At 41.7% G+C, this 16498-nt stretch overlaps 1 protein-coding gene across 3 annotated transcripts in view; it reads left to right on the forward strand.

The window, feature by feature from the left end:
• CACNA1A (calcium voltage-gated channel subunit alpha1 A) overlaps nucleotides 1-16498 on the forward strand; it is a 272529-nt gene that overhangs the window by 206165 nt on the left and 49866 nt on the right. For all 3 annotated transcript variants that reach the window (XM_088661718.1, XM_088661717.1, XM_088661716.1), the window contains 6 exons: nucleotides 301-411; nucleotides 2374-2457; nucleotides 12198-12314; nucleotides 12947-13012; nucleotides 13877-13992; nucleotides 14475-14625. In XM_088661718.1, coding sequence (XP_088517844.1) covers nucleotides 301-411; nucleotides 2374-2457; nucleotides 12198-12314; nucleotides 12947-13012; nucleotides 13877-13992; nucleotides 14475-14625 — 645 coding nt within the window. The remainder of the gene's footprint in view (nucleotides 1-300; nucleotides 412-2373; nucleotides 2458-12197; nucleotides 12315-12946; nucleotides 13013-13876; nucleotides 13993-14474; nucleotides 14626-16498) is intronic.

Below are 16498 nucleotides of genomic sequence, written 5' to 3' on the forward strand. Positions count from 1 at the left end.
GCTACGTAGGTCTGAGTACCATCGTAGTGGACATTGTCCAAACCCATTGTTGTTCAGAGTCATTTGTGCTCCTATTGAGCTGATCTCATTGGTCTGTTTTACCCCTGTTGAATAGCTGACACTGAAGTAGCAACTAATCTGGATTTTTATAGTATTAACTGGGGAGGCTCTCGCTTTTACCCTGGCCTAGTGCAGCATTGTTTCAGCTCCCCCAGTGTCCCCCTATCCTAACCCCACCTCCATATTCATGACTGTGCTTTCTCTCTTTCTATTTCTCTCTCTATCCCACCCCCTCAATAGTTCTACAATGCCACACCTATATACGATAATCTACTAAAGACATTCAACATTGTCTTCACTTCCCTGTTCTCATTGGAGTGCATTCTGAAAATCATCGCCTTTGGATTGTTGGTAAGTGTCACTCTTGCTAAACCTCATGAGAAATAATCTTGAAGGCCTCCACTATGGAGTGGGAGGAACATGACCCCCTTCCTCGTGAAACAGGAAGGAGTATATTGCACCTTGGTTAGTTGTTGTTTTTAAATAAAATTTTAATTTATTTGATGATGATGATGATGATGGTGGTGGTGATGAAAATTTATTATTTATACCCCGCCCATCTGTGTCAAGTCTGCATGACTTAACAGAGCTCCCAGGGCCCTCAGAGATCACACTGCCTATGGAAGCATGGGAAGTAACAACACATCCCTCCTCCAGAAACGAACTGTACTTCTGCTGGAGGCCATGGATATAAACGGACTCATTTACAAAGGAGTCTGGGGAAAAAATCACAAAATTTAGACCTTAGCTTTTCTTGCAACAGGGCTGCTCATGCTTGGACTCTTGACTTCCTGTATAGGAAGCTATTTATACTTCACATTCAACTCTAGTTAAACTCTGACTTTTGCTAAGCCCATGATTTAGAGAAGAGTATTTCTGGGCAGTGTCCAGGCTTGAATGTTGACGTCAGAGAAAGAAAGAGAGGGCCTCCTAGGAGAGTGAGAAAGCAATAAATCTATACAAAGGTCAGTTAGTTGTTAGCTTCTTCTGCAACATGAATGTTCCATCCCTAGGGGTCCAACTAAAGATCTCACCTCTCATTTGAAAACTTTTATGCTCAGCAGCCAAACTTCAGAGCAGAAACTAAGTTGGTCTCTAAGCGCTCTTAAAAGGGAAACAGAAACACCGTAGGTTCATGTGACTAATAAGTTTTCTTGTTACAAGCAATATTGTGATAATAGCAGCTTTATCTGATCACTGAAGGCTTTCTTCTAACATAGAAGCCAGCACCTGACAACACTTGGGCCAAATGCAATCCCATAAGCCATGCCATCTCTCTACCTGCATCCCTGGTTGCTAAACTCAGAGGAAACACAAGAGTTTAAATGACCAGTGTCTATAGCAATGGAATGGTAGCAGATAGCAATGGTAACAGAACATTTTGGGGTGTTGGGCTTAGGGACCATGGATAGCTGCCACTCCCAACTTCTCTACTCATCTTAAAGTGACCCTCCAAAAATAATAATCTTAATTTTAATTTAATTTAATTTTCGATTCACCCACCTTTCACCACAAGGTCCCAGGGCAAGTTGCAACAATATAAAAATACAATATTAAAACAATTTAGACCAAATTGCTGGCAAGGACTCTTTCAAGAACTTACTCATTCCTGACCCTGAACCATACTATTTGATATTCACTGTGGTTGATGAGCTGAATTAATTTGCTTAGTAATAGCTCTGCCATTGCTTAGTTAGGCTTTGGAGACAACTGGCATTCTCTCCTTAGAAAAGCCGAGCTGAAAAATGGAATAGTCCCCAGGTATAGTCTTATTATTAGGCTTGTGTGTGTTGTATTTACTTTTATAGATGTTCTTGTGATTGTCCATGCAAATAATTGAGGAAGGGGAAAGATGTACGACTGCTTGCTCCTTGCTGGGCAGTTGCCAATATTGCCTTAAGTGTTCACAGGGAGCATATTGAAAGAAAACAACCCTTCCCTCTCACCCTACTCTCATTCACTGAGGTCTGTTTCTGGCCAGTGGAAACAAATCCCATGGGCCTCTGACAATTTGAGCTCAGCTGTTTTCACTGATCATAAGGCGACAAGACCTGCCACTTTATCCCCATTTCAGGAGGCAAAATGCATAAAGAAGAGCCCCCTGGCTAGTTTAGTTTTGCAATCCCCATCACAAGAGCTGGAATGCATCCAAGAGGTAATCAGGACCTGACTGGGGCAGGAGGGTGGGGGAATAGAAAAGGTGGATATTTCTCTGTTCTCGTTGCTGTTGCTTCCATCGTGATTGAATGTTGTCACCTGTTTGCTGCTGTGTGGCTGTTCCTTTTCGTCCTTTGTTTTGTTCTTTCTTTATAGAATTATTTCCGTGATGCCTGGAATATCTTTGATTTTGTCACAGTTCTGGGTAGCATCACAGACATCTTAGTGACAGAGTTTGGGGTAAGTTCAAAATGATGGTGGGGATGGCATTCTGGGGGTGGGAGGCATTCTGCAGGGAGTGGGAAGCAAGAACTGAAACATGAGGTTTTCATCCCATTGAACTGCATCCTTAACTAGGATAGGGGCTGGAGAATCCAGAGAATGGCAGTACAAGGCCCAAGTAAACATTATTTATTGGCTGCCAATGAACATAGTGCAGTGTTCCCTTTCTTCTTCAAGAACAGATTCTCAAAAGTGCATAACAGCCGCTCCCACATTTTCAATAGCTCTTCAGTAAAATATGTATATTTGTGACAATCCTTGCTGTTGCTCAGCAAAAGGTGTAGGCTTTTTCTAAGGCCTTGACACTGGTATTTATTGGGAATTGCTCAAATTAGATAGTTACAGACTTAAAGATTCCAAAGTCACTCCATCGTATTGTTTACACCAGCATTAACCCACATGCTGGATTCTTTCATTACGGGATTTGCCATCACCTGAAACAATAGAGTACGAAGGGCCACTTTTCACTTTACAGTGTGGATACACAAATTAAAAGAATTAGTAACTACTACAATCGTTTTCAAACCAGTGGGCCAGAGTATTCTAGTCTGCCAAAAGAGAATCACTGATATGCTTCCAGAAATGAAATGATTAAGTTTCTTACTGTGAGCCCAACGTTCCTGCCTACAACAGAGGAGGCTACCCACCTTCATTACTCAGGTGTTCATAGAATCATAGATTTGGAAGGGATCCCAAGGGTTATCTAGTCCAACCCCCTGCAATACAGAAATCTCAGCTGCAGCATCCAAGATAGAGAGCCATCCAACCTCTGCTTAAAAACCTCCAGGGAGGGAGAGTTCACAACCTCCCGAGGGTGACCGTTCCACTGTCAAACAGTGTGGCTTCTTTCCAAGCAGCTTCTGTTAAGAAACTATAATTCTACCACATCTCTCCATCGGGTGTGATTGGATTATTCAAGCACTCCTCAGTGCAGAGATGCAGCAGAAACACATGTTCTTGGTGGAAGCTGCATGTTACATCTCTGTACTTGTCACTGTTCTAGGAAGCTGTTCTTCCAATCAGGAAGCTTGGCCAAAACAGTGACTCTCAGAGAACACAACAGGGTGGGTTCCTTGGCAGGCAGACAGTTTTTACTCTAACACATAATAAAATTCAACATATTGGGGGGGGGGGTGTATGAGTCAGTGTACTTCCCATTTTAACTCAGAAACGTGTGCCTCCCCTTTAAAACATTTGGAAATACTGATATACTCACTTCTATTCCATAGCATGTAAGGTCATGTCTACACATGTATGTATATCATAGACATATGTGTCAGGGGAAGGAGAGGGTAACCATAATCATCTGCAAAATGTTGGATTTCCTCAGTGTATCTGCAGTCGAAAGTAAAAGACATTTTATCAGGCTAAAAGTAGGTACACCGTAAATCTTTAATGTGTACCTCCTTTTGCTGTAATGTGTGGAGTGGCCCGAAGTGGGATACACATGGTCAAATCTAAAGTCACTTTACAGAAGTTTTTTATAGAGGCAACAACAAGGGTAAATCTTAATCCAAATAGATGCCATCACACAACAGAGCTTGTCCTCATGACTTCCAAAGAAGATTGTGTAAGGGCTGGCAGGCTGTGCTTGGGGTGCCCAACTCCCTGCAGAAATCCTCTGAATTAGTTTCTCTCATGCACATCCCTCTATAACAGTTCAAGTTGCAGAAGGGGCTTGCAATCAGCATTCCCTCATTTTTTCCTCTCACCCTTATCCAGCCTTCAGAATGTAATAGGTGGCTGGGAGAGGGACCTACTAGGCATGCCTTGGGACTAAACTGTGCATGACTTGGAAGCCCCATGACCAGATCTTCCAATATCTTCTCTCTTTTTTTCTTCAAAGCTGCATCTGGGAGTGGGGAGGGTTTCTAATTTGAGATGGGGGGGGGGTTCCTATTTTACCTTTATGTCGTTATTCACTTGGCAGAAAACCACTAAACAGCTTACCCAAAAAATCATTTAAAAATGCCAATAAAAGCAACCAAGTTGACTTTTTAAATCAAAATATAGATAAAATCAACAATTTTAAAACCCTTAATAAAATTACATGCGAAGCTGCATGTTAAAATTACAGGCTATTAGCAGGCAGAGAAAAAAAATACAACAAAGGTGCCTGCCTAATGTTCATCGGCAGGAAGTTGTTTATTTATTGCATTTCTATCCCACCTTTTTCTCCAAGGAGCTCAAATTGGCAGACATGAATTTTCCCTTCCTCATTTAATGCCCTCCAACAATCCTGTGAGGTAGATTAGGTTAAGAGGCAGCAACTGCCCCAGGGTCACCCAGTGAGATTCATGGGTGAGTGAGGATTTGAACCCTGTTCTCCCAGGTCCTTGTCCAACACTGACCCAGCCTTTCTCAACCTTGTTCTTAAATCTTTAAGAACCCAGATGTTCTTAAATTACAACTCCCACCATCCCTGACCCATGACCATGCTGGCTAGGAATGATGGAAGTTGTAGCCCAACAACACCTGGAACCCCAAGGTTGAGAAAGGCTGATCCAATCACTTTACTAGCACTCTCAGTGCTACCAAACTGAAGATAAATTCCATGTGAGTCCTTCCTACCACCATGGAGTTTCCCCATTCAAACAATGGTCTCTCCCTCTAAGCTACTGGAAAAAGTACATTACCCATATTGTACTTGTATTTTTGCCTCAACTGGGCTAAAACCAGCTGAGAGGTAATTTCACTCAAGGAAACAGCATGGAGAGAATTTCTCTCCTCCAATGTTGCTTCCTTGTGCTGTTTCCCTATTCAAAAAAACAGTCCCTTTCAGTAGCTTTGAAGAAAAGTAAAAGAGCGTAGGGAGATTTGATCACAGATTTCCCATGTCATAGGTAGCTTAGCCCACAATGAGATGTGGAGCAAGGGGGGATATCTGAATGAACATCCTGAAATGATACAGAGCCATGACAAATTCAGGGAATTGGCAGAACAACCCACCATTCAAAGGCCAATGTGCTTCCAGCAGGAATAGACCAGGGAAACTGAGGCATTAACCTTGGAAAGGCTTCCATAAGTTTTATGGCACAACCAGGCATGGAGAGACTTGTTTCCAATTGCCTACAGTAACTGCAAGATCCTTCTGTCAATTTTGTCCACAACGCTTTGATGGTGATAATTTTCTTTATCCTTGGTCTTGGGAAGTACACAGCACAGCAAACTCTTTCTTACTAAAATTATTCTGTCATGACCTTTGGCTAGAACAAGAAATGTGTGAACTACTAAAATAATAAGGGACCCAGGTGGCGCTGTGGGTTAAACCACAGAGTCTAGGGCTTGCTGATCAGAAGGTCGGCAGTTCAGATCCCTGCAACAGGGTGAGCTCCCGTTGCTCGGTCCCAGCTCCTGCCCACCTAGCAGTTCGAAAGCACGTTAAGTGCAAGTAGATAAATAGGGACCACTCCGGTGGGAAGGTAAACAGCGTTTCCGTGCACTGCTCTGGTTCGCCAGAAGCAGCTTTGTCATGCTGGCCACATGACCCGGAAGCTGTCTGCGGACAAATGCCGGCTTCCTCGGCCTTTAGTCGGACACGACTGGACCTGATGGTCAGGGGCCCCTTTACCTTTACCTTTTACTAAAATAATCAGGAGAGGTCTTTCCCAGAGAATATGCATGCATGGCAAACTATTCTAAAATGCCCATGTGTGTGCACTGTATGTGCACCAAGAGAGCATATGTATTGCCTATGCACATTTCCTCACAGGTGATGAGGGTGTTTAAAGAACACCCATTCTTCTAGATTTCTCATTATGGCATAGTGATTCATTTCTGTATGACCTAAAGGGTTATTTAATTTTACTTTGACAAAGGAATGACAGTACACAGGAAACACTGAACAGTTTAGCTATGTACTGAGAACACTTCAAATGAGGATTGCAAAAGCTAGTGCTGGCCTTCAAAGTGTTTTGTCAAAGCAAAATGTTGCAATTTGGAGTGTTGCTGCTCAGAACTCTAACCACTTGGTTTCATTGCAGCCTCAGTTCCTACCCTCCAATAGTCTGTTAATGTTCTCTGGCCACTGAATATGCTCAGGAACCCTCCAGACTGCTGTGGGTGGGGGGTTGCATATGTATTCTGCAACATGTCATTGATACGTTAATAGTGCATTAGTGGTGGATTTATATTGTACGGTACCAGCCACACATCTTCTGTTTTTTAAGTTATTCTATGATTCTTCCCCAGTGTTTTCTGGAGGGGCACTCTTGCACTATAGCACAACAAAAACGGGACAAACACCCTACCCTCTGAACAGTTGTGGTATAAAAAGTTACAGGATTTTGTCAAGACGCTACAGGACATGCATAGACTGGAAACGAAGCAATATGTCTGCCCCAAAATCTTTGTAGGCACGAACAATATCAAAAGCAGAGTAGCTGCCCCAGCATAATCATGAGCGCAAATCATAAATGCACAAGTCTGTAAAAAGACATCTAGAGGTGCAGAAAGTCTCCCACCACCATCCAAGGGCAGAACTTCAGTTAGGAGATAAAATCTGAGACCTTCCAGAGACAATGCAAAACTTCTAGTATAAATAGGTATGAACTCCTCACTGTGGTCCACATTCTGAATGGATCTCTTTCTTTAGTGCAAGTTGTACAACCACCAATACCATTTTGGGTTATTATGCCTTTTTTCAGTCTTGCATCTTGGGGCCAAACTAGACCTGATGTAGGAGATTCATGATCACGATCTTCCATGGTTTAGGCTTCTGTTTTTTTCCTTCTAATTAGATTAGCAGTCCCAAATGGGAAAGGCCAGTGTGGGAAGTGGGTTTCCCAATTAAATTCCCACCACCCAAAGCAGATTTAAAATAAAGCCATACGTTCTGCTTAGAACACAGTAGGTATTTCAATCCTGTGGTTGCTAGGTCATCTTTTTTACTACAACTGTGGTGTACATTTGTACAGAGTATGGCTGCTCTAAGAGCAAGTGAAAGTTACCTACAAGTAGCTTGAATTACAAGGGGCCTTCCTGTAATTGTACCTGGCTTTCCTTTGAATGCCCAAACTCTTTGAACACTGCAACTTCGTATTATGAAACTTTGTATATACAGTATAGCATTTATTTGAGTACTTACCACACTGAAAGATGGGGAAATTAGGTCACTCCAACAAGTTTAACATTTTAGAAGGTGGTAGTCTAAGGACACATAGTGCTCAGACTCAAAGAAGTGACCTCACAGATGGGTTTTGAAGAACTGTGTTGGTAAGTAACTTTCATTAATAGCATTGACTCATGGAAGTCTCTGTTCCAATATGTGCCTCAGTTTCCCTCTCTCACTTACCTCCCAGAATAATATGGGCGGGTGAACAAAAGTTTTTTTTATGCTGGAAGCCTGTAGGTAAGGCCAAACGTGTAGATATTTTGGCTAGGAAGATCAGAATGCTAAAGTCATGGATTCCCTAAATTCCAGAAAGACAGGAGAAAGGGGTGAGTGTGGGAGAAGGGTGGGCTAGGGGTCTCCTTCCCCAGAGCTATGTATGATATATAATGACTTTGTCTTTTGTCTTCTTTCCATGCTGTCTCTTTATATTGTTCTATTTTGGCGCAACACCCTCTGAAAATGTCATCCAATCAAAATGCACTATGAAAAATCCATCTGTCCATCCATGAACTGGTCTGTGTGTCCATGCTAATGAATATTTCTGAACTTCCCTGCCCTGATCCCTCTCCCATCACCAAAAATGAAATCACTGCCTTCTGCATTTCTCCGTTTGCTGGTTGGAACTCAACTTGTGGTATTAAAACACCCACCCTTCCCTGACCTTCTCTGATCCTCTCCATCTCAATGTTTGCATCTAGGATCCGGTTGGTTTGTTTACTTTCTCAAGCCTAAGTGCCTTACATTAATCAAAAGCATCTTCTTGGCGCATTGCATGATCTTTTGAGCCAAAGATGCCTGCATTTTACTGGGCAGCTTCCTCTTTTAGTCCCCCCCCCACTTACCCCATACTGTGTCACTTATTTTATTCAGATTCAAATATGGCTTCCAGTAACCCCATAGCAGGGGTGTGGTATATATGCTGGCTGTTTGCCATAATAAACATTGATTGATTGAGGGATATAGTATAGTAATACTGCAGCCTTGGTGATGCCAATCTCTAAAGAGATGGTTGCATTTAATCTAAGACTTGACTCAGTATGGATAGGCTTTCTAAAAGGATATGGAGGTAGATAGAAAGCTGTATCTGCAAAAATACCACTTGCCTTGTCAATAGCTATCTGAACGAGTACAGAAAAACCCTTCATTCTGCATGCAAAGGCATGCCCGTTCACTCAAAACTATTCACATTTAACCTTCCCTTAATGCATACAACTTTAGCTGAGTATCCACTTATCACCTAAACACAACACACACAAACACATTTCCTCACACGTGAACTGACCCTAAGGTCTTCTCAGTGATATTAAGATTCTCCAAACACTTTCAGCCATGCACAGACAACCTCTGCTTTGGTCAGCTGAAGTAGAACAACTCCTTAGAAGAAGTAAAATATCATTGTAACTATGGAAATTAGCCTCAAGCCCATTTAGGAGTATTGAGAGGAATATTACTAACACCCCTTTTCCTGTTGTGGAGGGTGAGTCAAAGAGAAATCCTTAATTTTATATCTCTAGGCCACTTCCAATATTACTTTTCTCTCACACACCGATACTCCTCTTAAGACTAGGGTAGACATTAATTTTAAAAGATTGCATGTGCGTCCATTTCACATATTTAACAAAATCTCAAGAGGAATCTGTTGAGAACACTTCTTCAAAACAAAACAAAACAGACATATATATAATAAATATAAATCAAATTGAAACAGACACACATCACGGACACAATGCATAGCTTGAAGCAGTGATGCCTCCTATACTAGTTGGCTGATTTGGTACAATGATCTAAATCAGGAATCCCCAAACTTCGTCCCTCCAGATGTTTTGGACTACAATCCTCATCTTCCCAAACCACTGGTCCTGTTAACTAGGGATCATGGGAGTTGTAGGCCAAAACATCTGGAGGGCCACAGTTTGGGGATGCCTGATCTAAATATTCAGTTGCTGGAAGGACATTGCCACTTAAAGTCCAGCTTTTCTGAGGGAGGATAAATTGACAGTTTGACTGAAGAAATCTTGGCCTGTAGCGAAGCTAAGTGATAAAGTGTTCAGAAGAAGGGAGGCAGAATGAATGGTACAGAGTAGGAAATGGACTGAAAGCTGAGAATCTGAAGGAAGGGTAGGTGAGCTAGGAAAAAGCAGCAGTGGGAGTTGAAGCAAAAAAGAAAAGAAGGAGGCAGTGTGTGTAAGATCAAGAGGCAGGTGCATTGTGTATGTTTTGGGCAGGAGAGTGCTAGGACTGTTAGCCAAAAGAGACGGGATGAATAAAAAGTGTGGGACAAAGTAGAGTGGACTGAAAAAATGCCAATAAAATTTGTAGGTGGAGACATAGAACTGAAGAAAGTAGGATACAAGAAGAAAGCTGAGCTAGGGCTGTGGATTTTGTCTGAAAGGAAATGGGCAGGCAAGAGATGTTTGGAGGACTAGAGATGGTGGAACCTGGGGGTGGGTTCCAGATCTAGTCTGACACAGGTTTCTACCAGTTGAATAGTTTTTGGCATCATTGTGTCCTGGAATAAGATTCAAGAGGCAAGGGGCAGAGCTGAAATATGTATATTGGTTTAAACAAAAGAGCTAAATGTTTTGGCTGAAAGGTTGTACACTTAAGATATTGACCTTAGAAGAAGCTTAAAAAGTAATGTAGGAAGTGAACTTTGGAATACAGGTGGTTAATAGGAAAGAGAGAATTGTGTGTGGCACATTCCTAGTGGTCTGTGTGGGCATATATTTCCGACTGGAAATGGGTGTGGGTCCCCTGCCTGTCTCTCTTTCCGTCTGCATGAATATCATTCTTTGTTTGTCCTGCATGATCTGAGCATGGCAGTTTTAACAAACTGGTTTCACCCCATTGTATGTGTCACAGAGCCACCTCCACTACTGCCATCATGCATGTCCACGAAAATCCCAATTAGAGGAACAGCCTTTTTGGAGGGTTGGAGAAGGATGGGCTTATAGCTTCTGGGAACACACATGCAAACACATGCATACGAAGAGTGAAGATGCAGCAATTAGGTTGCTTTCGAAAGAGAAAATAAATCCTATTACATGGATGTATTTGGCTGCAAGAACCACACTGTATGTCCACTGTGTTACCACACACTTATAATGTCCACAGTGTAACTGCATGGCAATTCCTCAGTCTTTGTTTTATAATTATAGAGCAAGGCATGTAGCAAGCCAGTACATGTTGAGTGGTCACACCAGTCTTTTGGCATGTGTATTGCCTGAGTCTTTTTTGTGCAGTTTTCTTTGGAGTTTGTGTGTGAGGGGCATTGTAGCACCGGTACTTTCATGAGTCTTGAGGGAGATGTTGGTGCAACTACATTCATACCTATGATGTATGTTGCATAGATATCCCTACACACTCAATCTGCCAGATCCCTTGCCCTGTTTAGTGTACTATGGTGACGCTACATGGTAATTCTCTTTGGAACCATTAGAGCCAGCCAGGTTGTCCCTTTATACCAGTGTTCTCATTGCTTGAACATGCAATTCTGGTTCCAGTGAGATCAAAGTGTGGTTCCATTGGGTTCAATATTGAAACCCAGGAAAGGCCCATGGTGCATAGATTACTAAAGCACTTAACCAACCATACTGGGGCTAAAATACAGGTTCCTGTTCAATGGCTTTTTCCCAGGGATAAACCTCATGTGCTTCTTATATGAGTTAAATGTAAGTTGGCATTTTGTATCTAAGTTTATCTTTTTCTGTGCTATGCCCTTCTTCCCAACCTTTACTGGAACTCATTTAGAAAGTGTCTGAAGGTCTCAGTGGTAGTTACTAGAGATACACAAACACATACATCAATATTCTATTGCCCAAACTCAGGTGATATCCTAACCCTCAGAAACCTTGGGCATCTTTCGCTCTCAGGGGCTGTGGGTGTCTGGCCATAGAACACTTTGCAACTAAGAAGTACATTGCCACACTTCAGTGTATTCATTTTATCCCAGAAGCTTATATGCCATTTCCTCTGAAGGAGACAGATAAAAATGCATCTTGGTGAACCCAACAGGAGAATGTTTTTCCTATCTTGCCTGAATCACAAATCCTTCTTTTAGCTACAAATTTGTTGAACTAAGCTCTTCCTTCAGGGCTTGGGGTGTGGCCCAACACCTGTTGGGTGCACAGGACAGATGCATTTTCCATCAAGAATGATATGATTGCAAGTCTCCAGACATTTCTCAACTCTCCTCTTCCTCACTGGCACTTGTCTTGCTTTCTCCTCTCTCCAGATTTGTGTGCACAGAACATGTGTGATGTGAGGCCACACAATAATGTTCTGCCTGCTTGTGTAAAAAAATATCAGTGCATTTGGTTGTGGGTATATTTTTAAAAATGTAACCATGTGCAAGTGAATTATCACTGATTTTCCAAATGGATAATTTTCCAAGTAGAGGGGTGGCCTTATTATCATGCTAATTTTCTTCATGTGTGTGATCCCTCTCCCTTTCTTTGCTATTCAGTGATCCTTACTAACCACTGCAGAGTTGGTTTGCATTTGTTTTCTTACCAACCCCCTGAGTCTTTGGTCACCACATCCCCACCCTGATCCAGCTAATGCCATTGTCCCTTCATCTCCCCAGAACAACTTCATCAACTTGAGTTTCCTTAGGCTGTTTCGAGCTGCCCGTCTCATTAAGCTGCTCCGACAAGGTTACACCATCCGCATCCTGCTCTGGACCTTTGTCCAGTCCTTTAAGGTAATAACAAAGGGCTTTAGGATTGAACTACTACCGTAACTTGGATTCCTTGAGATTTGAAGTTGTGGGTGGTTGAGAGAGAAAGGGAGGGAAGTAGTACCGGTAAGAGTGCAGAAAGTTTAGGAGATTATAGCTAGAGACATCCAACCTCATCCATCTACCTGATTATCTCTCTGTTCATTCACCACCTCTTATCATGCACTTCAAATCACGAATACTTTCTTTCATGTTGTTGAAGCTGAATCATGTTTCATGAGTAGCTTTCCATTAACTCACCCTTTTGCATGGGTAAGTAATCACTGCAGGATTTCTGTAGTCAGGGTGGGATGTGGCAGGGATTGGAGGAAGGAGTGATAGAGTCTACAATAGCCTTCTTCAACATGGTGCCCTCCAGTTGACTCCCATCCTCCTTCATTCCTGACCATTGACCATACTGACTGAGGCTGTTGGTAGTTGTAGGGCAGCAGGATAGGGAAGATTGGCCTACAAGCAGTCTCTTTCATTGATTCAGTGACAGCAATCAGTTTGTAAGAAGAAGGGAGCCATATTCCCAGTAAAACAAGTGTGATACGCACACACAAAATGTGAAACTTAGAAAAAAATAATGTATGCTCATGTTTTTCCCTCACTAGGCCCTTCCGTATGTGTGTCTGCTGATTGCAATGCTCTTCTTCATTTATGCGATTATTGGAATGCAGGTAAGTGCCAGTAAGCTACTATCTCATGCTGGGTTTCACCATGAATGCTGCAATGCCTCTAGTGCTTAACTTAGGGACAATAACATACTGCTGTTTTTGTGCTGGAGCCTTTGAACTTGTAAAGTGAGGACCAGCCTAGTTGGGAGCTGCCCCCAAACTGCAGAAGACTTAACTTATGGAGGGCTCTAGCACATTGTAGTGTTAATGTCAAGAACATCTACATCACCCTTGCAACATGCCTGCGGTCTTCCTGCTTGTACAAGCTGAAGACAGACAGCTCGGTGCCTTTCATCCTCATTGTTATAACAGCATTCCAGGTTAGGATGAGTGTTGTCCCTGTAGTATTGCCTTACCTTGCCTTATATAAGTTTAGTGTACAACTGCACTGTCCCACTCCTGCTATCAGAAGAAATTTGATGTCAGAGAATGAGGCACATCCTCTTTAAGTATTCAACCTGAAGCACCCACTTTGCTACAGGACTATTTGAGGTGACTGGCACTGGAAGAATTCTGCAAGTTGTTTTTGCTGGGATACCTTACATTCAGTCTGTCCTTGTAACCAGCCTCACAGTAAACTGCCTGGGGTTGGTTTCAACAGCTGGCAGCCTGTTCTGGCCTTTTGTTGTCCCTAGTCCATGTGGCTGTGGTCAGGAACAGATTATCTTTTCATTTCCTCTCCAAACATGAAAATGAGCCCCACCTAGCCTTGCTGATAGGTGACCTACATCCATTGCTACAATCAATGGCTCTACCACCACTAGATAACAATGTTTGGAAACCTACTCTTTCCTGAAGTTTTCTTTTCGGATCTTTTGTATTTCAAGGCTTTTTCTTCATTTTGTCTTTATTTGTTTGTCTTCTCAGGTCTTTGGTAACATTAGCATTGAGATTGATGAAGATATGTCTGAAGATGACAAACCTGCCATCACCGAGCACAACAATTTCCGCACATTCTTTCAAGCCCTAATGCTTCTCTTTAGGTGAGGCCTAGACCTTATGCATGCGCGGGAAGCCCACTTCATCTAGCCAAGGCCCTGCCCAATGCAAAAGATGTACAATCTCCTAGATGCAGGGCAGTACCTAAAACAAACTGAGTATATTTCAGTAATGGATCAGAGATTGCACTATACAATGCTTCTTTTGCTCATCCAAAAGGTGACTGAATCAACAGATAAATGAAAAATCCCTGTATTAACAAGCTTCTACATTACAGACAAGGGATTTTTCTGTAACTACCACCCATGTGTTCTGGAGGTAGCTATGGACCTTTATTGGTTGTTATGGACCTTTATTGATATGGAGATGCTGCCATGCCAGCTGTGATGGATGATGATGATGATAATAATAATAATAATAATAATAATAATAATAATAATAATAATAATAATTTATTATTTATACCCCACCCATCTGGCTGAGTCTCCCCAATGCTCACTGTCTTTTTCTCTTTTCCCTTTCTTAGAAGTGCCACAGGTGAGGCTTGGCATGAGATCATGCTCTCCTGTCTGAGTGGAAAGCTCTGTGATGAGAAAGCAGACCTCAAAGGCCATGAGTGTGGCAATGAATTTGCATACTTCTATTTTGTTTCCTTCATCTTCTTGTGCTCTTTCCTGGTGAGTCAAAATTCATAAAGGGGAGCAAGGGACTGTGATACAGTTTGATAGAACCAGGATGCCAGCAGAGCACCTTTCTAAGATGACAGTTTCATTATGCAGTAGTAAACACTTGTTGTGGGGTTTAGAACATCTTTCCTCAACATGATGCTGGTGTTACAGGGCTGTTTGTTTTTAGAGACAATGTTTTTCATTATTATCAACCGTACAGTAACAGAATTAGCAAAGGGGATGAATGGGGAAGGTGAGTAAATAGGTATTGGGTGCTTTTAGTGTGTTAGATTGGCACACAGATATTTTTAAGTGACATAAGTGTCAATCAGGGAAGGCATTCCTAATAGCATTATTGACATTTGGGTGTTTTGCCAGAGGAAGATCGCTTTTTTTCTAGCATTCAGATATTAATCACATGGAGAATGCAACTTTCCCTCCAACTAGCACTTCTGTGGTTGTGCAACTATCATATACTTTTATTAGCTAGTACCTGTACAATCCCTGTTGATGAACAATACATTTCTCCCCACACAGCCTTGTACCATGTGAGAGTTTGGGTTTTTTTAATTATTAGTATTTTTATTGACATTTCTTGTAAAAGTGCAATCAATTGAAAGCATCATATGTACATTGCCCTGTTATTTATAATTCTAGCTAGAACATAATGAACATTGCCCATTTTTCCATGATTTTGTTCGATTGGTTTACATGTGTTCTGTTAAAATAAGTCATTGTTATGATAGACCATACCTTCTCTATCCACTCTAATAAAGATGGTGTATTCTGCTTTTCCAATTCTTGGCAATTGCTATTTTTGTGGCTGTTACTAAATTAACTACCACCTCCAAGTCATTTTTATGGAATTAGATTTTTTTTAAAAAAAATCCTAAAAATACAGTCCCAAGATAATGAGGCATAAGTTAACCTACTATTTCCATGGTAGTATTAAGGATTGTATTCAAAACAGATTGGATAATAGGACACACATCAAAAATATGTATAAAGTCTGCTTTTCTTTCCCCACATCTCCAACAGTTTGTCCTCACCAGTATTCTATATCAAATTCAACTTATAAGGGGCACAGTCCCATTGATACTGATTTTTATAATAATTTTACTTTAAATCAGCTGATAACAGTTGAAAACTATGAGCTCATATTTATTTCCATTTATATGTATTTATTTCATACCCATATGTTTTCCCATTTTTTTCATCAAATTACCAGTTGTTTGTTCTGTATCTTGAATCCGATCATAAAATTTACCTATATTCCCCTTTCTCTCTGCACTTGTAAAAAGAGCTGCTTTTAATGGTTTTTAAGTGGGGTTTTTTTGCTGCTGTAGATACTGAGCAATTCCAGCAGGAACACTCAAGTATCTGTCTCCCAGGAATATAGGCACCGTACGCAGTTGCTTAGTTTGCCTCAGTCCTGATTGGTGAAGGAGGAGCTTGGAGAATGGCTCCAACATTGGTCACTTCTGCTCTCTCACCAATTGGTGGTACTAGCTGGAGAGGGTGCCTGAAGCTCTGAAGCAATAAAACCCAGTGTGGTATCTCCACTCGAAAAAAGAGCTGCTGTATTTTGTAGCTAACAAGTAGTACTTGCAGTATGGAGCCTTCCAGTTCAGGATTTTAGTCACCTAGCCAAGAGCTCTTTGAGGATACCCCATTCAATTTCCCCTCTTCTCTGATTTTCCATGTTGTTTTTCCTCCCACCATCAGGCAACATTACATGGCTACTGAGCAAGCTTAGTCCTCATTGAACTGTTGATTCCTCTGCAACACACACTGAGGGCTATGCTTGCTCAGGAATGCTAGCTGGTGATTGTTGCAGGCCTGGGGGAGAACACAAAAATGGGAAATTATGGTTTTAAAAAAG

The sequence above is a fragment of the Zootoca vivipara genome, chromosome 2 (assembly GCF_965207765.1).
Source record: "Zootoca vivipara chromosome 2, rZooViv2.hap1.1, whole genome shotgun sequence".
Classification (NCBI taxonomy): Eukaryota; Metazoa; Chordata; class Lepidosauria; order Squamata; family Lacertidae; genus Zootoca; species Zootoca vivipara.